The sequence below is a fragment of the Tupaia chinensis genome, unplaced genomic scaffold (genome assembly GCF_000334495.1).
Source record: "Tupaia chinensis unplaced genomic scaffold, TupChi_1.0 Scaffold000225_1, whole genome shotgun sequence".
NCBI lineage: Eukaryota > Metazoa > Chordata > Mammalia > Scandentia > Tupaiidae > Tupaia > Tupaia belangeri.
In genome coordinates this window covers 1,228,849-1,255,322 of record NW_006159700.1, presented here as the reverse complement: position 1 = coordinate 1,255,322, position 26,474 = coordinate 1,228,849, and the positions used below count along the sequence as shown (strand labels likewise).

Below are 26,474 nucleotides of genomic sequence, written 5' to 3'. Positions count from 1 at the left end.
GTGATTGGAATTGGTATGCATTGCACAGATTTCATATGGGTTATATTAGTATTTTCAATTAATCACTCAGGATTATTTTCAAGACTTTTAGCAAGCCATTCTTTCTTAAGAGTTTTATTGGGTATAGAGAAGGGTATATATTTGGAAAATACTTGTCTCTTTACAGAGTTTATTTTTACAAAGATAGTATGATATTGTACGATCCTGCTCTAAAATAAATGTTGCTTGGGGTGATATTTTTAGCCTGTATTTCCGTGTCCATAGAACTCATATATAGTTCTCTAATTCATAGTCTGAAATGACTGGCAGCACGGGAGTGACAGATTGAATATGATGATAGTGTAGGCATGTCCCGGACTAGACACACAGTGACTGTCTGACAAGCTGGAGACGGTCATTGGCAGCCACGATTTGTACCGTGTTCTGACCTAGGTGTGGGCTCCTGCTCTAAGTCCAGAGATTTGAGGTACAGCCTAGATGAAAAGATGAACAATGTTAGATTCTTCTTTCCTCAAACTTTTTTTTTTTTGGAGAGATTTTCACTGTAGGGCGCGTGCGCTCGCCAGACAGACAGAGAGAGACATAGAGACAGAAAGCGAGAAATCACCCCCCAGGGGGGATGGTCACGCCGCAATCCCTTCTCCTCCATTCTCCTCTCGGGATCTTGGGCACGCACGCACACGCGCCCAGCGTGAGTTTTAAGTCACCGGGTCCAGGACACGAACCGCGGTCGACTACGTGGGAATCCAGCGACATAGCCATTACGCTAACTGCTGGTTCCCTTTCCTCAAACTTTGAGTTGAGAAATATGGAAAAAAATAAAACATCACTAGAAACAAGATGCTGGCAGTAACAATCTCAAGAGAGATTGCAAACAGAAGCTGTGAATCGGTGTCTTTGAGGTAGGCTGACTGTAGAGTAGAAAGTAGGAAAACAAGCTAGTAACAGGTCTAGACAAAGCAGAAATACGTGCAGGGGATGAAGCAGCTTGACAGTGAAACTGGACTCATACTCATTCTCTTGGTGGTTCCTCATAGCTTGATGCTCATTTGTCTGGGTTTCCTGGGTACGCTTGTTACTAAAGTGAATGTGTCGTGTGCCTGGAAGCCGACATAACCTGATCAAGTCATGGTTCTCTGTCCTTGTGTCACAGACTTTGACTTAAAGTTTTGCGATAAAACTTTGCCTCTGCCACTAACTGATTGTGTGTCCTTGGGTAAGTCATTTACACTTTCTAATACCTTCAGTTTCTCCTGTAACAAGTAAGCTGTTGTTAGTGTTAACTTGATATATTCAGTGTGTTGTGTATGTATCACAAATATGTTTCTGAGCTTGAAGTTGTGGAGTAGATATCTTAAATTATGTTGTTGTAGACGTAAGGCCCAGATTGACACCGAAGTCCAATATTGACCTTACGCTTACAGTTTTCACTTAGGCTGTTTTGCACAATTTTGAACTAACAACCAACCAAAGCTTTTAGTAGACCACACTGTGTCTTAAAAAAATCATTTAAGACAAAGGGCCTCTGCAAAGGAATTTGGGAAGTCTTAAACATGTCTAACAAAAACCCTGTGGCATATGGTATCTTAATGTCTTGTGATCAAATTCCCAGGATCCAAGCCCCAAGAAGAGCGTTCCTTCCTCCTTATGAAGTGAATGGCATGTTGTCATCTCTGAAGTTTCCCACCAGCCTATCTCCTGTAGTCATTTTCTCAGTATCTTAGACTTTTAATGTTAATTTCCTTAAGACATACCTCATGTGCTCATATGATAACTTTCCCATTTCCTGTACACAAAGACCATCTTGTGAGAGTCTTTAGACTTTGGTATCATAGGATTCATTAGTGAATTTACATGAGATATTAACATATTTTATACAGGCTTTAAAGTCCTGATTTGGCTATTTACAGTGGTTGATAGATTCCAACAGAGTCCAACTGAATTTGTGTAATGAAAATGGATGGAAGAATGCTTTTGCTGTGTTCAGTATTTTTGACATGTAATCTCATTACTTCCTCAGGATTAGATGAAGGAGGACTAGTATTATTTTTCTGGTGTGAGTGAGGAGACTGGGGTGTAGAAAAGGTCAATGTGCCTAGGTTTACATGATATTTCAAGTACATTTGAAGCACTAATAATACAGTATGACACAGAACCTGAGTGAAGAGCTCAGTTACTTAAGACAGAGGACCTGGGTTCACATTCCATCAGTTTCATGAACCAACCTCCCTCACCACACATTGACTTTTTACTTTAACATTGCATTCAGACTAAAGTTTAGACTCCACACTCTGAAGTTCAGGGTGCCCTGTGGTTTGATCCCAATTTGTTTGTATGTCTGTTTTTTTAGAGGCTTATGACATAGGGCATGTGCATGCACCTGGAGGGAGACAGAAACAGGGAGGGAAAGTGAGGAGTCACCCTATGGGCGGAGGGTCACTGTACAATCCTTTCTCCATTCTCCTCTCTGGATTTTGGGCACACATGCCTGAGATGATTTTCAAGCTGCTAGGTCCGGGACTCAAACCATGGTTGGCTGTGCGGGAGTCCAGCACCTTAAATACTGCACCATCTGCTGGTTCCTTGATCCCAGTCTTAATTGCTCACAGTACCTTTGCTCTTGACAAGCTGTTCCAGTCCCTGTTTCTGTAAAGTGCTTGCATAGGTCTTTTGGCCTCTGTCCATGTTTTAATCCATATTATGTTGGGTTGTCGGGAAAGTCATGACTGATTTTTGCATAAAAAAGCAGAAAAGTACTTCATGACTTCCCTGATGACCTAATAGCATGTGTCAGAATTTCTTTCCATTTTAAGAGTGAATAATGTTCACTTGCTTGGATCTATTACATTTTATTTATCCATTCACATGCCAGTGGACACTTGAGTTATTACTTCCCCTTTTTGGCTCTCGTACATAATGCTGCTAAGATCCTGGATGTATATAAAAAAAAATCTGTTCAAGTCCCTGGCAATCCATGCTTTCAGAATGTGTACTTTGAATGAGACACCTGTCCTAGCAAAATTTAAAAACAGGTTCAGTTATGTAAAACCTAAGGTCTCATAGGCTGCTTTTTGGGGGATACATTGCTTTTCCAAATCATGTTCATTCTTTTAGACCCACTCAGGACCTCTGTCTTCCCTGGAGCTTTCTCAGACCTCTGCAGTTCATAGTGACTGCTCCTTTGTCTAAGCCCCAAGAACTTACTTAGACATTAAGTTAATGAGACCAATAACTCATTTAGCCAAGAATCACTTAAATCCTATTTTGTACATTTTAGTGTCTAGAGTTGTTAACACTTACTTTTCATGTTTTTCTATTCTAAAGATTCACCTCCTAATCTGTATTGCAAACCCCTTAGATGCACAGACTGTGGGAGCTTCTCACATTTTAAACTATGCTTCACATGAAGTTTTGCATAAGTTTGTACTTGCTTATTCATTGAATGTAACCTAAACTTATTTAGGGATCAGTGCAATTGAGCAGCCTTGTGATGGGTTATTTTTCCTGATTCCTGGCCCATCCTGAATTTGAACTCACACTATTTAACAAGTGAAAGTAACTTTACTTTGGGATTCTTGGAGACTTGAATTTAGAGGACTCTCACACCTTTCGAATATTTCCTTGATCTAATTTTAGACTACATAATTAGCATACAGTAAGATATTTAAATAAATATTATCTGTTATATTACTATTTTCCTAATTTATTTCTCTGATGTTAATGGGTGATTATGATGAAATCTCTTCTGCTGAGATGAAAACTTTTCCCTGTCACTAGAAGATCTTTCCTTTCCCTTCTTTTGTTTATTCCCAGTGGTATGAAGATTTCAGCATTTCTCAGATAATCAAATGGGAGGCTTTTGCCCAACAAAGTAGCACTTTTTTATAGAAAGCTTGAAGAGACTTTATGGCATTCTGCAACATAAATTTCCTATGATGAGGCATTCTCCTTGGTCACTTTTATTTTTTAAAATTTGTTACAGTGGGTGTACGTACACTGGAGAGTGTGAGGGAGAGAGAAAGTGAGAAAACATCCCCAGGAAGGATGACCATGCTGCATGCAGTTCCTTCTCCAGTCTCCTTTTGGGATTTTGGGCACACACACACATGCACATGTGCCCCGTGTGTTTTTCAAGCTACCGACTCTGGGACTTGAACCTCATTATCAGCCATTTGGGATCCTGCTGTCCTATCCCTGGTACTGGCTGGCCCTTTCTTGGTGGCTTTTTGCCTAAACAGACGGTATGTATTGTATGTACTAATGAAAAGAGACAGATTTTTGGTTCCTTGTCCCATTTTAATTTTACTTCTGCTAGTTAATATGGTCATATCACTTGTTTTTGCTCCATTGGTATAGATGTTTAGAGAATTCACATCTATTTTGTGGAGATTTAGGAATAGTGTGGTAAAAACGTCTTAAGTATATGTTATGTACCAGCACTTTAATAGGTTAGAGGATAAGTTTTTAAGGAACTCCAGAAACATGTAAATAAATAACAAATTCATTCTGAAGGAAGTGAGGAACTTAATAGATAGACAGATTGTATGCCCAGTTAAAGCCCCAACAGAGCAAGGACTTTCAAAATATATTTTGGAAGAATCTGATAGTTTAAAAGAGCATTGAAGTAGTAATCATGATGAAAACAGGTCATTGTAGGATTTTATTACATGTATAGTTTAGTTATAATTTAATTTTTAATTTTATATGGGGAATTGAAATATAAACTTTCAAAATTTAGGACTGCTAAAGATCTTAACCTCTCTCTGGGAAGAATTAGATTTAAAAGATAAGAAAGCGATTTTGACTTTTCTGTGTATGTGTGCTAATGTTTCATTTATCTGGTGTGTGGAATAATGTTCCATATTATTGAGATTCATAAAATATTGAAACAGTGCTTTAATTTTAAGTTTATGGTTGATAGCATTCCACACTGTATATATCTGTATCATCAAAAACAGAATGCTATCTCTCATTTTGGCCATTGATTATTGTTCTTTGTTCAGACTCAGTGCTTTACTGAAGCACTTAGGACCGGCAGAACCATGGGGCTGTTGGGTTTTTCTGTAAGAAAATTTTTATGCTATACTTTTGGAATTTTTTTAATTAAAAATTTTGGAGAGATTTTTGCTATAGGGTGTGTGTGTTCTCGCTGGAGAGACAGAGAGACAGAAAAAGAGAAATTACCCCCCTCCTTCCCCCACCAGGTAGGGATGGCCATGCTGTAATCCCTTCCCCATATCCCTCTTGGAATTTTGGGCACGCATGCACACATGTGAGGTTTAAGCTATGGGTCTGAAACTCGAACTGCGGTTGTCTACGTCTGAGTTCAGCAGTGTGACCATTGAACCATCGCTATCCCATGAGTGTGAGAAACAAAGAGCTTGAGGAAGAGGGGCAGAGATATAACACCCCTAACAAGGTCTTGCCACTGCTCTCCATCTCTAGCCCCCAGCCCGGATCATTGGTACACACTTGCTTGGCATACTCGGGAGATCGTTGTGTGCAAACTGGCAACCTTTTCATGGTGTGCTTTGCAGAGTATCACGTTTTACTGGTGCTTCTGCACAGCCCCTTTTTGGGGTAACTATTTTGATCACTTCTTTCTTTTCTTTCTTGTCCCGCCCCCCTTCTAATCTTCTCTCTCCCCTTCCCGTTTTCCATTAGTGACCAATGTTTTTTCTTTTATGGGAGTTCTTAACCTGCTATATCAGCTGTATGCAGGGGTTTTTTTTGTGTTGTTTTTGAATCCAGTGTGTTTTTATTGTTCACTTGTTATGCGGACATTCTAAGGTATACATAATAATAGGTAAGGAAGGAATCACACTCTCCAGGAGCTTCTAGTCTAGAAGAGGAAAGACATATACACAGCCAACAGTAAGACAAGGTAAAAGCGAGATGTTGGAGGAGAGGTACAAAGAGTTAGGGCTGAGAAAGGTGGGCTTTGGGCTGTTCATGCTTTTTTTATATTCACCTCAGTATTTGTGTATGCGAACTTTTATGTACATGTTATGTGGGCTGTTCATGCTTTTTTTATATTCACCTCAGTATTTGTGTATGCGAACTTTTATGTACATGTTATGTGTGTGCTTTTACAAGAAGAAGCATTTATTGGCATCTCACGAGGATCAACAACCATAAAAACACTGTTTTAAACTTTTAAGGTTCATTCCATTAGTGGCCCATGGAAACCATTTAGAAGATTAGGACCAGGAGTTTTCAAAAATTGTATAATAAATAGAATTGAACCAAGAATGGCAGTGTATCATATATATGTGTGTGTGTGTGTGTGTGTGTGTGTGTATGTGTGTGTATGTATAGTTGAGATAGTTTTTGTGAAGTTTTTATCTTTCATATATGTGTGTATATAAGAAGACACAGATACACATACTTGATTGTGATTAAAAACTGTATTTCTTAACTGAGTCATAATCAAACAGTTGAAATATATGGTCACAAAACAGCCCCTGATTTATGGATGCTGATGCTCTTACTTAGTAGTGTGCGGACATACCATATGCCAGGTTTATCAGAAATGTAGCTTCACTGAAAGTAAGGGAGGTTAGAAGGCTTTGCCTTTTGTTTTTTGAAAAAATGAATTATGTAGGAATACTTAAAGAAGAAGATGAGAGAGAAGATAGGCTAACAGCAGCACAAACATGATTGTTGCAAATGAGAGTAAAACCCGGTCCTGTGAGTCCTGAAGGGAGGGCCACAAGCAGTGGATTTCAACCCTGGTGATGTATTAAGTTTATTTGGGGTCACTTCAAAAAATACTGATCCCTGGGTCCTCCCCAGATCATATTGTTAAAAAATTTTTTTTAGAGGGACCAGCAGTTAGCATAATGGCTATGTTGCTGGACTCCCACATTGTCGACTGAGGTTTGAGTCCCAGACCCGGTGGCTTAAACTCATGCTGGGTGAGTGTGTGTGTGAGCCCAAGATCCCGAGAGGAGAATGGAGGAGAAGGGATTGTGGCGTGGCCAACCCCCCTGAGGGGGGATTTCTTGCATCCCCCCTGAGGGGTGATTTCTTGCTTTCTGTCTCGCTGTCTCTCTCTGTCTTTCTGGTGAGTGCATGTGCCCTATAGCAAAAACGTCTCCAAAAAAAAGGAAAAAAAAGTTTAGAGATTTAGTTTTTATTATTATAATCTTTTATATTACATTGAGTCACATATGTCTTTACAGCATATTATATTTCTTTTTCAGTATGATTACCATGCGTATCAGTCAAGACAAAGACATTGCTATCCACATCATCAAATATCTTTTCATCAATTTTTTCAGATTATTATTTTTTTTCCTATTATTTTTTTAAAACATTCAATCACTATATATCATTTGGCTTGTATAAAGAATTTACCCAACATGAAATACTTCTCAGACCAGTCCGGTTGAGAATACTGTACATGTTGTCATCAACAGGTCATAAACCATTTCTGTGTCCTGCTAACATCATGCCTCTTTATTTATTCTCTTGCTATCCTTCTCTACACTCTTCTCTTTTCCCCCTACCCATGTTCTACACTGTCTTTCAGCATCCATAACTATTTTCACTGCTTTTATGCTCTCCAATATTTTGATCTCTACCATAGAGTGCGGATAGTCGGTATATATTAAATGGATACATACGATATCTTTCTTTCATATCCTGCCTTGCTTTACTCAGCAATAGAGCCACCAAATTTGACCACATTCTATCAAATGCCAGAGTCTTGTTTTCTATGGCCGAGAGGTATTCTATAGAGTATATATGCCACACTTTTTCCATCCATTCATCTGTTTGCGGACATTTGGGTTGATCCTATGTCTTAGCGATAGTGAATAATGCTGCGATAAACATTGATATGCAAGCACTTTTCTGACTGAGTGTTCTCCTATCCTTTGGGTAGATACCCAGAAACCCAGATCATTGAAATAGAGCCTCTAAGGACTGAGTTTTAGAAGAAATTTCTTACAATTTATGTTACATTTTGACTACCCAGGGGTCTTTATTTTTTGGTTTTGAATTGTGATCTGGAGAGTAGAGGTTGCTGGATTAGATGTCCTTCAAAAAAGATGTCAGTTTTTGCTTTAATCACAATATGAATACTCAAGAATTATTTGGTTATTTGCAAGGCACCTGTTTTGGAATGCTAGAGATACTTGAAATATGAAAATGGAGATGATTTTGACTTAGGAATGCTTGTTCATTCTTGATTTAGTGTTTGCCCTTGAGAAGTGAAAGATAAACTTTCTAATTGAATGTGCTAGTTATATTGGATTGTTAGAAAAGTCAGGATGGGGAACCAGCAGTTAGCGTAATGGCTATGTCGCTGGACTCCCACATAGTCGACCGCGGTTCGTGTCCCGGACCTGGTGGCTTAAAAACTCACGCCGGGCGCGTGTGTGTGCGTGCCCAAGATCCCGAGAGGAGAATGGAGGAGAAGGGATTGCGGCGTGACCATCCCCCCTGGGGGGTGATTTCTCGCTTTCTGTCTCTATGTCTTTCTCTGTCTGTCTGGCGAGTGCACGCGCCCTACAGTGAAAAAAAAAAAAGAAAAGTCAGGATGTATTTTTTTCTGTGCAAAAATGCGTTGTTACTTTTCCAACAACCCAATATATAGAAAGGTAAAGCTTTTTCCTTTCCTTCATTCTCTTCTTTTCTTGTTTTCTTTCCTTGCTTTTCCCCTCCTAGTCACCAAGGGGCTGGTCCCACAGGGGAGTGGGATGGAGGGATGTCATGGTGGGTCTTGGTGGTGCTGTGGTTCAGAGGCATGGAGGTGGTGAACCAGGACATGGCTGGAGTGGTTATTTAATGAGTTAATTTGCCATCCTACTTAGAGCATGATGCGCTAAGAAAATACTAATTTAAAATATTATGCAGTTGTTTGTTTAGAAACATTTGATATAAAAATGAATTGTCCAGTCACTATTTTGATACTTGAAAAGATTTCCTCTGGTGCATTTACCTGAATGTAGAATAGGTAGCTGCCCAAAACTAGAGTAGAATTAAAAACCCTTCCCAGTCTATTAGATGTCATCAGGAATGTCTGTCAGTATCAGAGGAAGGAAGGTTGTGACCTTTGAGTTATTCTGCTGGCATTTGTGGAACTATTTAAACCTTTGGTTATGACATATAGAACCCTTGTGGAAGAATCCCATAAACAGTAAGGGCAGGTAGCATAGTAGAGGATAAGCCTATCAGAAGTTCAAGGTTAGAGGGTGTGTATCTGAACCATATACACAAAGTGGAAGAGAGAGACAACCTTTTGTTTTAATGTTTGCTGATTTCTTGATAAGGCATGTTCTGCTTGTCCCTTTTCTTGGTTTATTGAGCCATGTAGGTGTATCAGATATTGTTGTGTAACAAATCATCCCCAGAAATTAATGGCTTACAACAACCACCAATAATTTGCTCTCTGGAACATTAATGTTAGGCTGAGTTTAGTTTTGCATATGAGACATCTCCAAAAAATTCTTGGAAAATATGTGTAGTGACAGAAGTACGTGCAGATTTCAAAGTGGCTTGAGATACAACCATTTATTTGCTCTCTTCGATAGTAGTTTCGGCTGAGTTGAGTTCTGTATACGGGGGATAAGCTTATGAAAATAGATATTGTGGTAAAAACTATGTATGCATTTCAATTTTTTTGTACCCAAACAAACTTGTATTTTAACTCCTTTTTCACATAGACTTTTTGACGTTCTCTTATCTCTTCTTCTGTTCTCGCCTGTAGTCACTCATGTGGCTGCAGGCATCTGGTTGTCTACCTGGGGCTGAATGGTTTGGGATGGCCTCCATTTTATGTCTTACAGTTAGCAGGCTATGGTTGGAGTTCCCTGGCTCTCTGCGTGACCTTTCTAACAGGTTAGCTCAAGTTCATTCACATCTTGGCGTCCAGCCATAGTCATCAAAAAGGGGGGGTGCATCCTAACACACAAATGCTATTCCGACCTCTCTGTCAGTTGTGAATGTCCCTTTTGTCAAATCAAGTCACATAGAAAAGTCCATATTCAAAAGGTGGAGAAATAAACTTTATCTTTGATAGAAAGATTGGCAAAGTCACATTTCAGAAGGGTTGTGCTGATAGGAATGGAAATTATTCTGGCTATTTTTGTAAACAATCTACCACAACAGGACAGGGGGAGCCTGTGAAGGAAGGATGTAGTTGAAGAATTTGTTCAGTGACAACACATGATATACAGGCTTCATAAAATACTAGACACTATATGTAATGTACGTGGTTTTGCCACAAGAGGCATGTGTGCGCCGGAGACATACCAGAGAGGCAAAGCAAAGGAGGAAAATGAGGGATCACTACTCCTGGTGGTGGTGGTGGGGAATGGCCACACTATCTTTTCCTCCATTCTCCTCTCGGGACCATGGGCATGCACACACATGTGCCTGGTGTGATTTGCAAGCCTCTGGGTGTGAGACTTGAACTGTGGAGTCAGCCATGTGGTCATCTAACATCTTAACCACCATGCCACTTGCTGGCCCCTGGTATTATATTCCTCACAAGAATAACTGTATGAGAGTCAGTGCCATGGCCCATCAACTTTCTTAGTGATGTACATAGCCTGTGCAGGTTATTCAGTTAACACGTATTTATTGGACACCATCAATGGGCCAGGCACTGATTTGATGTTGGGGATACAGCATGGGAGAAAAAGCACACATAATTCAGTATGTATGAAAGTCACAAGTAACAAAGAAAAGCTTGCAACACATTAGTGTGGCTTTTGATTTTGAATTGGAGGCAGCAGAGTTAGTTCTCTATGCAAGAATGCCACAGAGGCAGATTTCTATCAAGAATTTAGCCTCCACTGTGAAGTTTGTTTTTAAAGAGCAGCTCAGTAATTAGCTTCTCTGGTAACAGCAATTATTGCATTCAAGAAATGACCTAGAAAGAGAGAGAGTTAAGTACTTTTCTTTCCAAAGATGACTGATCTTTAAAATCAACAGATATTAAAGGAATAACGATTATCCTATTTTCATATCTACCAATGTAGCTGATTCTACAGCATTTAGAAGCTTTTCAGACTCAAGCATCTCCCATCCATCTGCCCAGGCCCAGGTGGGTTGCAGAGTGATGATGACCAGGAAACCTTGAGAAAAATCTTGTCTCTGGCTGCTGTGACACCATCTGGCCCCAAGATAATGTTTTTTTATTGGAAGAAAGTATATATAAAATTGACCAGTTCAGTTTTCCAGGTTGTGGGAGAGTTTATTTTATTTTGTTTCAGGTTTTTTCCTTAGGATGTGAATACTTGCTGGACAGACAAAGACAAAGAGAGAAAGTGAGGGAAAGGGGGACAGCCACCCTACAAACCTTGCTTCTCCATTCTTCTTTCGGGGTTTTAGGCATGTGTGTATATGTGTCTGGTGAGAGTTTTAAGCCACAGGATTTGGGTCTCAAACTGTGGTCGGCCATGTGGGAGTCCAGTGCCTTAACCACCACATCACCTGCTGGCCTCAAGGGAGAAATTTATGATTATAATCATTGTGATCCTTGTTAGAAAAAGATCAGCAAAACATTTATCTCTCTCTCTCTTTCTCTCTCTCTCTTTCTTCTTTCTCTCTTTTGGGTCAGTGGGTGCTCATCAGAGAGAGGGCAAGGGAGAAAGTACCTTCAAATGGGTCGTGGTCATTTCTCTATCCGGTCAGGATTTGGAACCACATCTCTGGTGTGTTTTTAAGCCACTGAGCCTGGGATTTAAACCATTATCAGCCATGTAAGATGTGATTCTCCTAGGCCGTGGGGCCCATCCAATCACACAACATTCCTCCTGTTCCTTTATTTTCTGTTCTCTTTAATTTTCTGGAAAGATCTTGCAGTCTGCTTGAGTGACAATGGTGGCAACACTGGATAAACTGTGGGTCTAAAAATGCCACCACCTGTTGGATGACGTGAGAAAGGTGGAGAAGTTGGAGGTGACCCCCTCCCCTATTGCCTGGTTTCTTTTCTTTATGAACCTTTTTACAATTTTTGTCACTTACATAGTTTTGTTGGTATCTTTTTTCCTCCCCCCATCTTTATGATGTTGACACTGACAGGAAAAATGAAACTGCCAAGATGAGTTCCAGTTAAGTGACTTTTGCTCATGGCATTGTGCTAAGCATTGTACAAACTGAACTAAACCAACACCACTCGTTCTGCCAGGAATTTAAGGTCAGAGTAGAAAGGAAGATAAATAGTGTTCTGGTTTCAATGTGAGAAGGTTAGCGTCTGCTAAAATATTCAGCATTGATTTCTCAGAAAGTATGCTTAAATCTTACATTAAATGTAAACTCAACCTCAAATGTTATATTAGGAGTTGAAATGTAGAATTTAAATACAGAACTAAGTTTCTCAGAAAGCACATTTGTATTCTGATGTTATAGTACGTTAGTTATAATGTGAAATTATGTTGTTTGAATGCCTGAGGGATAAATGTGGTTCTCATATCAAATCCTGGGTGATCTGAGCTCATTGTAGAGACTGTCTTCCAGAAGAGTAGCACTAAAGGTGGAAAGCCTTATTGGGTAGGTTTGTGGGTGACTAGGGAGGAGGAGAAGGCCTGGGTCACTGTTGACTGAAACAGGTGGATAGAGATGAGAGCGGAAGGAAGCAACAGCTCGAACCAGGTTCAGGGCTCTTGCTTACAATTCTTGAATAGCAGTAGTTGGTGACGACATTTTTGGAAGGTTTGAAAGCTCTCTTTTTACAGAGCACTTATCCAGAACCATAAATTAATCTGGAGCTTTATTTGGAAAGGTATGTTGAATATATCAGTCTGTGCTTTCCATTTGTTGGCGAAACATGTAACCGTCATTGGCCATCTGTCTTCAGAGATGCAGAGTGTTCTTGAAAAGCATAAAATGAATGGTGAAGCAGCAGTGCTAGCATTAAAGGTGGCACCAAACGACACTGAGGTCGCGGATGTTAAGGTACCTCCTCTGTATTAATGAGTATATTCTATTCTTTCTTCTACAGACATATATTGGAAGTGTGGTTATATCAGTTAACCCATACCGGTCCTTGCCCATTTATTCACCAGAGAAAGTGGAAGATTACAGGAATAGAAATTTTTATGAACTGAGCCCTCACATGTAAGTATATTATTAAAGCACTTAGTTTCTCTTTTACTCCAGAGATGTGGAGTTGACAGATGTGTGCAGCTGTTTCTTTAGAGTCTCAGGAAAATGTTTCCATCAAATTTTCTTCTAATCAGATAAAGGAATGTAGAAGTTAATTGTGTATGCCTTGTTTTACAAAAAGGCAGAATACTTCAATTGGCGTCAGACTAAGTGCTGAGATATTTAGGGTCAGTATGTGAAATCCTTTGTGTTAAAAGTTGTATGTAAGTAGCAGCTGCTGCTAATTATTTTCGCAAATAAAACAGGAATGTACATTGTTTGTTATTATAAAGAGCCCAGGCAGCATTTTCATAGTTTCATTGGGCCGATTAAGCTCCCAAGTGTTAGGTTATGTGGTATGTTTGAGTAAAAGATCTGAACAATACCTTAAGCTTGTAATCTTCATAGACGTTGCTCACGTGCTGGGTGTGACAGGCCAGTGATTTCACCTTCCCCGAAGCTGATCACTTGTTTGATTTTTCTGAGTTGATTTGTTAGTGTAAATAATTTCTTCACAATACCTGTAGATTCCATTTGTTTCTTTAAGGATTTTCTTTGTTAATGTACCTAAGAGATGATGAAAGGATTCTGCACTCGAACTTCATTTTCTGGCTTGAATGGCTGAAAATAACACTGAGTTTTCTTAGGTTTGATGGGTCAGTGACAGAACTGAATTATTAGACCCTAGAACTATTTTTTTAATTGGCAGAGGGTGTGTGTACTCATCAAAGAGAGACAGAGAGAGGTGAGAGACAAAAGGAGAAAGCTCCCCTTTACCCCCTTGGAGGCATGGTCATGTAACAACCTCTTCTCCATTTCTGCATTCTGGTGGGATTGAGGGCATGCACACACATGTACCCAGAATGTTTTTCTAGCCGGTGGGGCCAGGATTCAAACAACATTTGGGCATGTGGGACCTGACTCCCTAAATCCTTAGGCTGTAGGGCTAGCCCAGACCAGAGAATTACTAATTCCTCAAGTTAAAAAAAAAATGTCTGAAAAGGAAAAAAAAAAAAAAAATTAGAAGGAGAATACCCAGAAGTTATAAGCAATACCTTAAACTTTTTATTTCTCAAATTATGTTACCTTTTTTTTTTTTTAAGCTTATAATGGGGACCAGCAGGTAGCATAATAGTTAAGATGTTGGTCTCTCACATGTTTTACTGTGGTTCAAATCCTGGACCTAGGGGTTTGAAACTCATGCTGGATGTGTGTGCATGTGTGAGAGGAAAATAGAAGAGAAGGGATTGTGGCATGGCTGTCCTCTGTAGGGATAATTTCTTACCTTTTCTCTCTCTCATGAATGCATGTACCCTATACCACAACTATCTCTCAAAACAAAATAAAACAAAACAAAAAACAAAACGAAACAAAAACAAAACAACAACTTACATACTTAGTTTTTTCATGAGAAAGACAGGTACCCTTGACAGGGTCTTACCATACCAGGACCCTGTCCCCCACTTATTCCCCTGACTCCAACCTTCCAGCCAGCCAGGATTACAAGCACATGGGGCTCTCTGTTGTGTTCAGTCAACCCAAGATTCAAACCTCTCTTATGGGTCCAGTATCACAGGAGAGTACCCTACCACCTGTACCACTGCCACTTTACCTTAAGCTGTTACATCTACTGATACCCAACATGTGTCTGTTACTCTTTGTTTTTATGTTCACTTACTGAGTTTTAAGAAAAGGAAAGAGAAAGATGCCCAGCTGGGCCAAATCCTGTAATGAGTTGAGAGCCTCAGACTTCTCCGTTTGTTAGTTAGGCAGAAACATTTCCTGTCCCTCCCCCGTGGGCTTGTGAGTGTTTTACCAGAAGTCACTTCTAAAAAAAATGATTTATTTAGTTTTATTTATTATCACTATTATTATTATTATTTTAGTTCAGCAGAGAGGAAGGGGGAAAGTGAGAAAACAAGCCACCAGGGGACCAGCAGTTAGCGTAATGGCTATGTTGCTAGACTCCCATGTAGTCGACTGTGGTTCGAGTCTTGGACCCAGTGGCTTAAACTCACGCCGGGTGCGTGTGTGTGTGTGCCCAAGATCCCGAGAGGAGAATGAAGGAGAAGGGACTGCAGCGTGGCCATCCCCCCTGGGGGGTGATTTCTCACTTTCTGTCTCTCTCGAGCTCACGTGCTCTATAGCGAGCTCACGTGCTCTATAGCGAGCTCACGCGCTCTATAGTGAAAACCTCTCCAAAAAACAAAACAAAACAAAACAAAAAAACAAGCCACCAGGTCCAGAACTTGTTTGCTATGTGGGAGTGAAACCATTGCCTTAACCACCACGCCCACAGGTGTTCTTTTTATCATCAGTTGCTTCAAGTGGTCCATGGTATTCTGCAGAAGAGCGTTGGTAGATGCAGTATAATACCTTTTATAGGAAGAAGTGTGGAATATGAATTTAGAATAGTGGAAAACTATTGTGCACACTGGACTGGAACTACATTATAGTTATCATTATCCCCATCATTACTACCTTTTAGCAATAGCATTGTTCTCTCTTAAAACAGATGATACCTTGGAAACAACCCCAAAGTGTCATGAAATGTGTGTAAATACATGTGTGTGCAAATATTGATGGGGAAATGTTTGGAAAATGTCTTGACTAAAGGATTGATTGGTCATTGGCTTTTGGGGGAGGTGAGTATTTGAAAATGATTAAGCTGCCAACTTGTGGTTACTTTTTGAGTTCAGCCATTTTCAGAATCTTTTTATGTCAAAATAGTAGTGCTCAAGCAGGGTGATTCTGCTCTGCTATGGATATTTGACAATGTCTGGAGACATTTTTGGTGGTCACAGCAGGAGCTAGGGTGATACTGTGGGTAGAGGTCAGGGCTGCTGCTAAGTACCCTGCAAAGCATGTGAGAACCCTCCATAATAGAGAATTTACCTGTTCACAACCTCAATAATGCTGAGGTCGAGAGCCCTGAACTAACATGGAAAAACCTGTAGAAAGCCAAAACTGTATCCCAGCAGAGAAGAGTTTTCTTTGTCTGATTAGATAGCCTGCTTCGTATTACTAGAAAACAAAATCAGATAGTTAAGAAAAATTAGATAGAGCTGTTCATATTAATAGAAAATAAAATCTGGTAATTGAGGAAAATATCTACTTATATCACTATTCAGGTGTTTATTTTAGTTTATCTTGATAATGTAGCACTCGGCGACATATTTGGGCTGTGTAAATCTACTTATTTAGAGATAAATAAGTAGATAATAGTAGATAATAAGGGGGGATACACTCTCTGTTTTTGAGCACACACACTCTGGCAATTAAAAAAATAGGACATTTATGATATAAGGGGGCACAATGGATTTAACTTTTGATGCACTATGACTATTTCAAGAATTTGGCTCCAATTTGACTAGAAAACAGTTTAAGCAGCTGCTCAGACAATATGAGGGGTCTTCAAAAAGTTTGTGAAAAAATGAAATTAAAATATAAAATTATTTTGGCCCCCAAAAATTCAGAAATCCATGCAGAGTTTTTTCATGGTATACATTTCCTATGAACTTTGTATTTTTGATCTTAACCAAAAGGCCAAGAATCAATTCTGTGGACTCTTTGAAGACCACCCGCACTCCAATATTCTTTGAAAATTTTGTCAATTAACTCTTCTTGAATTACCTTTGGGATTTAATTTGACTTGTTATTCACTCTCAGTCTACAAAAGCATACAGGTATTTTCTTTTAATTCATGCAGCAAATGAATTCTGAAGGTGTTTGTAATTTTTCTTATATTTCAGACAATTAAAAAGATTTACATTCTTTGAAAGTATGACTTTCAGATAAGGGAAATATATAAAAGAATAAAACAGTGAAAAAAAATTAATGAAATGTCTTACCTGTATTCTCAGGAATCATTTTCTGTTGCCACACGTGGGACTTTCAGCCCCCTTAACATCGAACTCTTCAGCTGATGCCTCTTGTCTTTAGCACTTACTTTTCTCTGAACTCCTGTCCTCTGAGTTATACCCTTTTTGTTGTTGTTAGGCTTTTGCCGTAGGTTGTGTACACTCGCCAGAGAGACACAGAGAAGGAAAGTGAGAGATCACCTCCTAGAGTGGATGGCCACGCTGCAATCCCCTCTCAATTCTCTCCAGTTCCTGTGCGTCCCGTGTCATTGTCAAACTGCTCTGGTTGGCCACAAAGGAATCTAGTGCCTTAACCACCACGCCACCTGCTGGCCTTCTGAGCTATACCTTTGAATGTGACTTTGGGTGGCAGCCCCAGGGGAATGTTTGCTTCTCTGGGAGGCAACGCTATACTGTTGGTTTCTTTAATTATACAAGGAATGTCTTTTCAGTGTGATATTTTAATTCTTTGGAGATAAGGATTTGTGTGTGTGTGTGTGTATGTCCCAGAGGACTTACTACATTTCAGACAGCTCAGTAACTGGATTTATTGAGAATTACCTCAGATTGCTAAACCTCATTGATAGAAAGAATGATAAGTGAGAAAGGAGGGAAATAATTGAACTAATTTTAATCTCCTTCTACATAGCCGGAATAGCACAGTGACCACAGTGACAGCACACCTTCAGATAGTTTAGTTACCAAATCCATGGGCCTTTGGTGGGTGCCTCTTGACCTGGTATCGTAGCTGTCAGTTGATGCAGTTTTATCACAGATAAATGGATCTTCAAAATTAGATCATGTTACTCTTCCTCCTGGAAATCCTTTTGAAATTCCTGTTATGTCGTGTTTCTTGGTTTAGTGTTCAGAGGCTCTCTGTAGTCCAACATTAGCTCTCTTCTACTCACAAATTTTACTGCTCCCCTTTGTAAAACTTCCTCTTGAGTTAGAACTACTCTCGTCTTTTCCCTTCAGTGTCTCCTACCCTATACCCTATTTCTACTGTTAAAGTCTTGCCTGTCTCTTAGGGTCTACCTTAGGGACTTCATCAGTCCCAGTACAACCCACAAGTGACTTGTCCTGCCTCAGAGTTATTGGAACCACTCACACACTCTTAGACACCACTTTTTACAATGATAAATTGTATTTTGGTATCAAAGTCTTGAATGAGATGGAAGATTTTATAGATCAGGAACTTTATCCTATATGTTCTGTGGTACTTTTCTTTGAAGAGCTCAGTAACTATAGAACAAAAGAGAATTAATTTTTTTTTCCTTACATTTTACATATATTATCTGACGATTCAATAAAATTAAATTGTAGTTGGGAGGACATTCAAGGAGTTTATTAAAAATTTCCTGCAGCCTAATGAGATTATTTTATTTTTATAGAGAAATAAAAATGTTCTGATGGTGCTCTTCAACTCCAAGAATTTTTTCAGTTTCTGTTTGTCCCCAGAATGAAATGTATTGTGCCTCCTGGAAACAGCTCATGCTGGTGGCCGCAACCCTGGAGAGAGCTGAAGTGTGTCCTTAAATTAGGACATAATGTGGTGACCAAATTGCATTAGACATTACTAGCATTATTTGAAACAAGCAGCATTTACACTTCAGTAAATGTAAAACCCAGCAACAAATTTTAAAAACTTAAGAAAATGGCTTAAGGTTTTGAAAAATTTCTAGTTACTTTGACCTAAAAATGGGAAAGGAATTGGTTTGGAAGATTTTGGATGATGTTAATGTCAGTTGTCCAGATGTGAATGCTCTGTCATTGTGGACTCTTTGACCCCTTATTTTGTGCCAAACTGATTTTGCATGAACCATGTGCCATTGCCCGTTGAATGACGTAGACAGCTTGTGTGCTTTGCATGCTTGTTAATCCAGTAGTCATTTTCACTCCTTTAAGGTGAACCAGAAATAATAAATGATATAATAAATGTTATAAAGAACATTCCTGTGGGGTGCACAGAGCTTAGGATAAGGGTTGGGGACAGAAGACATTGTCCTTTTATGTAATCACTGTTTTTTTTATAGTTTTATTCTGTGAATAAAACTGCATCTATTTTGAGAACTCTTATGCCAACTAGTTCTTGAGTTCCCATGGTTGATTGTATAACTGAGTGTGAAAGTCCTTTGTCTTGCATGTGTGTGTGTGTGTTACTGTGATATTGCTGAGGCTGTTGTATTACTTCTCTCATTTTACTTTTAAAAATCAAACCTTTACTTAATTCTGCATCTCCCATAAAAACCAGTGGCAGAAAAGGTTTTTATGTTTTCCCATCTAGCATTGTTTCTTTTACTTTAGAAAAGTTACTTATTTACTGAGCAAATAGTTATTGAGTGCTTACCACGCACCAGGCCCTCTCTTAGGCACTGGGATAAGGCACTCTCTTAGGCACTGGGATACATAAATGAACAAAACAAATAGCAATCCCTGCCTTCGTGAGGGAGACTCCTACTTAAGTACTCAGAATAGTTCACTCCACGCTTTAGGAGGGGAAGGGGAAAGAACAGAGGAAGGGAAACTTCTGTTAAAGCAAAAATGAATTTCAAATAATATTCTTATAAAACACCTTCTGAACCATATTCTTTCTTTTCTTTCCCCTCTCCTGTCTCCCTTTGGGCATATGTACACCTGGCAGATTCCTCAAGCTGCCCAGTCTAAGATTCGAACTGCAAGATCAGCCATGTGAGATCCAGCTCGCTTAATCATCAAACCATGGGCTGGCCCTTGAGCCATAGGCATTTGAAGTCAGTGGGTGACAGGTTGTGGTCTGCAAAGCTTTGCATCTGTTTAGGCCTGTGAGCTACATGAGTAGCTTGGAAAAGAATCAGAGAAAGGAGTCAAACTCCTCCAGTTTAAATACCTTAAATTAACATCATGTTTGTAATGATACCGCCTGAAAATACCTACAATTTCCCTTCTCCTTTTATGCATGACTGTCATGGGTTAAAAGAAACAGAAGGTTGGCAGCATGTTTGTTTTCAGTTTGGGGGGATAGCTGTTTGATTCTGGACCAGCCATAGATTAGAAAACTTCTGTCTTAGAGAAACTAGTTTCATATATTGGCAGTGTAATGGCTCTGTAGCAGTGAAGGTCAGCTGTTAAGCTGAATGGTTCCTGAGGCAGGGTTCATGGTGGGAAACACCTCTGGGCTCAGTCCACAGTCAGTTTCTATAAATATGCGAGTGAGACTGCCTTTGACGCTCAGTTATTCCCACTGTATTGCTTTATTGGGGCTATTTTCAAAACAAGTTTATTTCATAATATATATTCTTGGCAGAAAGAGCCTTAGTTCATTTCTCTTCAGATTGTGAAGCGTTTTAAACTAAAAAAAGTTGGTTTGGTGCCAGCCCAACGTTTCAATGATAAAAATCATTGTGATGAAAAAATTCATTAATTGATCAAAAAGTGTTCTTGGTATGTCTCGGGAGTCTCAGGAATCCTGATTTTAGGTCCCTAACTAGAATTTATTTTCCTTTAGACAAAATACACATCTTGGACTTGAAAGAGTTATTTTGAAAAGGCTGATTCTAAAGCCAAGCACATGTTCATACCACCTTACGTGACTGTTTCATTGATACACTCTTAAAAGGAAAAATTTGGTTCTCAGCAAAATAGGCTACTTCCTGCCAGAAGATTACTGGTGTTTGACAGGCCCTGAGAATTTCTACAATGTTCTGGAAGAGAACTGTTTCATCTAGGGGTGTGGCACTAAAGCCTCTGCCCTTAAGATAATTATTCTAATCCATTTTCCTTGGCAAAGAGAACTACAATTGGAACCCACTTGAGGAGCCCTGTTGAGAGAGTGTGATTAGGAAGAGTGGGGAGGGGTGCTGTTCTTACCCTGTTTTGTTGAAAGGATTGTTGCCATGGTCTGTTGCTGGGTCTTGTGTGGCAGTAGGACAGAGTAGGACAAAGGGAGATGTGGGAGTTTGTCTGAATAGAGTCTAGCACTTGCTGGGCCTCATCCAGTCTGGGAAATCAGCAAGCATAGGGATAATGGAAACAGAATTCAGGACAGTGAGCATGAGGCCACACTTAAGAGAATGGGGAACCGAGGGTGAGTACCAGGACCATCACAGGGCAGAGCTGTACGTGAAGGAGAACAGCTGTGATGCAGCAGCCCAGGAAGGAAGCTTATGCCATCATGTGGTCCAGGGTCTGCTTTCCTCCCAGTGCCAGCCTGTGCAGGGATTCCAAATTCCCAGTGGAAGTGATTGATTATTCATTGAGTAAACATGACTAAGCATCCTCAATACATGGGAGGTGCTGGGATGCAGAGATGAGTTTGTCCTGAAGGATGTATAGCCCAGTGTGGAGACAGACCAGTCAATAAGCAACTACAGAAGGAAGACAGCTAGCTGTCTTAACAAAGGCAGAGACATATCCTGGTTTTCCCTGGATAGCCCTGGTTCATCCTATTGTGTCAGGAAACAATAATATCTAACAATATATATTATATAATTATAATGATAGTAATAATAGTGGCCTCTTTGCACCGACCGGTGTCTGAGTGTGGGCAGTGCATGGCATGGTCCCCTGCCTTGGTGTTTGGCTCCACCTGAGGAGCTGGGGCAGTGGGACTCAAATGAGATTCTAAGCCCAGAACAGATATGTTTCTAGTCAGGGGACTAGACTTAGTCATTCAGCATGATTGAGTTCCTACGATGTGCCAGGTCCTGGTGTTGTGCTGCCATTGAGGATAAAATGGACTAAAATCTTCCCTACTGGGTTTTCATTCTAGCATAGAGAGAGGCACTATACTAAGAAGTAAACAAAATAATGGTATTTTAGATGATGACAAGTGCTATGGAGAAACAGAATGCCTAAGGAATGTGTGGGCTTTGTGGGTGTGGGGGCCTGGTTTACTCTTTCAAGTGGAGTAGCCAGAAAATGCCTTTTTAGGATGGTGATATTTCACTATGGACCTCAAGAGGTACTGGGACATGACCTGTTATAGGTAGAAGAAACAGCAGATACAAGGGTCTGAAAGGGAGCTAGTACTCCATGGCATGTCAGTGATCCATATTCATGTGGCCCCCTAAGGTTGGAAGGTAGTGTGCAGGCTGGGGAGGCAGAGATGCAGCAGCAGAAAGGGAAGACCACACCTGGGTCACCTAGGGCTTGTGTGCTGAAGATTTGCACTTAGTAGTGGCAGGAGAGGTAAGATCAGGCTTAAGATTTGGACTGATGTTGGGGCTTAAGGAGATGTAGTGACTTGGTAGGCTTTTGTAGCAATCTAGGCTGGCAGGGACAAGGACAGAAGGCTCATCTGGAAATGGGAGGAGGCAAACCTCCTACAGTGCTGATTAGAAGAGAGGAAGCGTAGGGGAGAGAGAGGAGGACCAGAGGCCAGTCATGACTCCTGCCTAGGATGAGGAGTACCACGTTCAGGATGCCAAGCAGTTCCTGAGAAGCTCAAATAGCCTGGAGACAGCCTTGTGAAGAGCATGGGTCCATATAATCTCTTGGCATGGGCTCGGGGGGAGGTGGCTTCCTCCCTGCTCTTCTGTGTTCCCTAATTCCCAAGGCAGAGCCAAGTGGGTGTCTGAACCCAGGAAAGACTGTATACAGGCCTAAATTCCCAAAATTGAACTCCTTCCACTTGTGCTCAGTCACTCAGCATTACTGCTTTATGAATGCGCTTCTGAAAAGTTTTAAGTAAAATTTGAATTCCTCTTTAATGTGTGGATTTGCCATGTAGCTGTTTCATTTTTAAGGTAGTTATTGATTCATGGTCAGTCGTCTATGACTCTTAACTCACAGACTGAGTGTTGCTTTGATCTAGACCTTCTCCTGAAGTGTTTAAGGTTTGGCAAGTGAGTAAACCAGCTTTGTGCACTGCTTCCTACTTCCACGTTTTCTGCATCTCGGGTCTTTGGTTATATTTGTACATTTTTGAGAAACTGGAGGTTTTGTAGTCCTATCTTCCTTCCTCCCTTTCTTCCTTCCTTTTAAATTTTAATTGCCCACTAATGGGATGTGATCATCTTGCAATTCTTTTTCCTCCATCTCTCCATCCTGTCAGGATTTGGGGCAGGGATGCACATGCACCTGGCATGAAGGCTGGCATTCGAACTGCAGTCAGCATGTGGGATCCAGCTTTTCATGCACAACACTTAGTGACTATGCTACAGGTCCAGCCCAGGGTCTTGTTTTCATATTCCTTAAATCTGATCGCTTAGACTTTTGACATTGAGACGTCTGCTCCTGTCTTCAGTTCCTGTGGACCCTTATGTCTTGTTTGTTTTACCCCCCTACAGCCTAGCAGCAGATGGTGTGCATTTTTTAGTATCATTTCTGACACTGCAGTGTGTGGTTTTTCCAACACCAGCTAATTCTCCAACTCCTACTTGGCTATTTAACACTTCAGTTCAGTTATGACATTAACTACACAGAGTTAGCACCAAACCCATGGATCAAAGACTGTTCCATAGACTGCCTACTTCAGATGCCAGCCACAAATGGGGTCTCTTGACCACTCACACTTCTGCCCAGCAAACAGTAAATTTGGGAGTTTCCATGGGATTCCCCCCAACCCCAGTTTTAAGAATTTGTAAGGACAACTCACACAACATAGGAAAATACTAAACACGTACTGGTTTATTATAAAGGACACAGTATAGGAAGAGTCAGTGGAGGTGATAGGGTAAAGTACAGGGAACTTCAAAAAGACCACTTAAAATGGAATTAGAAAATTTTTATTTTGGTGCAAAAAAAATTGAAATCTATGCATAGCTTTTTCCTAACACACAGCTTCTATGAACTTTGAGGACCGTCATATTAGTAGGGAACTGCAAAGCCGCCATGCATTTTCTGGGCAGGCCATCTTCCTGGCACATTAGTGTGTTCACTGAACATCTCCCCCATCTTGTTCATGGTTTTATAATCTCCGGGAAACTTCCCCTCCTCTCTGGTGCGGAGGTGGGGCTGGAGGTTCTCTCCCTCTAATTACAGTCTTGGTCTGTCTGTTTTTTTAAAAAAAAATGTGTTATAGGGTACACGTGCTCACAGGAGAGAGAGAAAGAGAAAAAGCGAGAAAGCATCTCCTAGAGAGGGTGACCATGCCACAATCCCTTCTCCATTCTCTCGGGAGTTTGAGCATGGATGCACATACATCTGGTGTGTTTTTTCAAGTTACTGGGTTTAGGACTCAAATTGTGTAGTTGTCTATGTGGGATCCAGCTGCCTTAATGACCACATTACCTGCTGGCCTGCAGGTTTGGTCTTTCTGGTGAACACCCCCATCCTGAAGCTCTCTAGATGTCCCACCATGAGCTACCTCATTAGAATAATTCCAGGTAAGGGCAAAAGGAACTTATTGTGAATAATAAAAGACATTTTATCACTCAGGAAATTCCAAAGTTTTTGCTGGGACCTTGAGACCATGACCACAGATGTGGACCTCTGCTTACTCTATATTGCTCTGTTTTTTTTTTTTTTTTTAAAGGTTTTTGCCATAGGACATATTGTGTGCTCCCCATACAGAGACAGAGAGAGAGAGAAAGTGAGAAATCACCCCCAGGAGGGATGGCCACACCACAATCACTTCTCCATTTTCCTCCTGGGATTTTGGTCACCTTTGTACATATTATGGGGTTTTCCATGACCCCTCCCCACACACATATACCTCACCCCCAGGAGGGATGGCCACACCACAATCACTTCTCCATTTTCCTCCTGGGATTTTGGTCACCTTTGGTCACATATTATGGGGTTTTCCATGACCCCTCCCTACATATACCCCTTTAGTTTCAAGAATTTGCAAGAACAACTCACAACACAGGAGAATACTTAGCATGGACACCTATCCAGTGTGACTTTCAAGCTGCTGTCTTTGGAACTTGAACCCTAGTTGGCCATTTGGGAGTCCAGCTGCCTTAATACCACACCACCTGCTGGCCCTTGTACATTGCTCTTAAATGGAAAGTTTGTCATGAAATCCTTGAATGTTAGCGTCCTGAAGCTACTGTTGGAGTTTCTGTAGAGCGTTCTAGAAACTTGAATTAGTGGACTTCCTTTCCCAAGAAATGTTAAGCGTAGTTCAGTAGTTCAATTTGATAAACATCTAAGTGTCATAAAGATCTGTCTGTCCCTCTGTCACCTCAGGCAGCCCTTCCATGTGTTCCCAGGATCTGATCCAGTTGCCTCAAGTCCTTAAAGACTTCTCCCTGTTATTACCTCTCTAGTGCATTATATACCTTTACTTCTGTCTTTTCCATTCCCACCAACATACATGTTATAATGTTTCTCTTAATCCATATCTAGCTATCATGCCAATTATTTGTTTCCTTTTATTACAGATCTTTCAAAATTTGGGCGAGCTAGTGGTCTCCAGTTTATTACCTTTTCTTTAGTAATGTCAATGTAATTGGTCTTTCATCTGTCCTCTCCACTAAAACTATTCAAGATCATTGGTGACCTCTGTTATCAAATCCAGCAGTTGACTTTGAATCCTCTCCTCCTTTAATAATTAGTAACATTTGACCATGTGACTTACCCCTTCCTAAAACCCTTTTTCAGAGTTTGACTTTCTGGCTTCACCACCTTGCCATTTTCCCCACCCTGCTGGCTGTTCCACCTCCAGCCTCCTCTGGAAGGACCTCTTCCTCTCTACTGGGTATATCCCAGGGCTCAGCTCTGGCTCCTTTTCTTTTCGTCTCTGAAGACTTGACTTAGATGAGCCATATGGGCTTTAAATAACCTCCAGGAGCTTCTGACGCTTCCCAAATTCAGCTCTCCAGCTGGACTGGCCCTCTTCCCTGAACTGCAGGCAATTCAGTGACATTTCACTTCAGCAAATGCTGGGATGTTTAAAAGGCATCTCAGGCTTGAGCAGGCTTTGTACCAGACTTAGAACTGCCTCCTCTCTCTCTTCTTCCTCACCCCTTTCAGTGGTGGCACCATCCTTGGTTACTCACAGCACAAACCTCTTCCTTTTCTCACCCTGCCCTGGATCTGTCATTAGGTCTTACTGGTCCTGCCTTTCTGTGTCTTACTCTGACCCCAACACCCCTCACCTCCACTGCCTGGGCTCATGCAGGCCACCACCCTCTTTTGTCATGGATGCCTCCTAATAGGTCTTTTGCTTCAACTCTTTTGCTGTCTCCTCTTGCCCTCACAGTTACCTTTCTCTTCACCAATGTAATGGCTGTGGCCTAGAGTGAGCTTTTTAAAAGGTGCCCATCAAATTGGTTTTTTGCTGCTTAAAAACCTACAGTGATTGGGTATGGCTTGCACAGTTCCATGAGATCTGGGTGTTGAACACTGACTTTGTTAGATCTCGTTTTCTTATACCATCCACATGGAAGAGAGTGCTCAATACCCCACAGAGGGCTGACTTCCTGTCTTCACCCAGGAAACCTTTCCTGATGCCATACCCTGAAACAGCAATCCCCACCCCAACCATTCATCATTCCCTAGACTACTTTACTTTTCTAGCACTTGTCATTACTCCAACATTTCAGATGAGTGTGTTTGTTTATTCTTTCTTTGTTGTCTTCTGCTCTAGAA

The 26,474-nt window shown here is 40.6% G+C and overlaps 1 protein-coding gene across 3 annotated transcripts in view; it reads left to right on the top strand.

Moving 5' to 3' along the window:
* Positions 1-26,474, top strand: part of MYO1B (myosin IB) — a 189,939-nt gene that overhangs the window by 28,443 nt on the left and 135,022 nt on the right. For all 3 annotated transcript variants that reach the window (XM_006147812.2, XM_006147811.2, XM_006147810.2), the window contains exon 3: positions 12,956-13,071. In XM_006147812.2, coding sequence (XP_006147874.1) covers positions 12,956-13,071 — 116 coding nt within the window. The remainder of the gene's footprint in view (positions 1-12,955; positions 13,072-26,474) is intronic.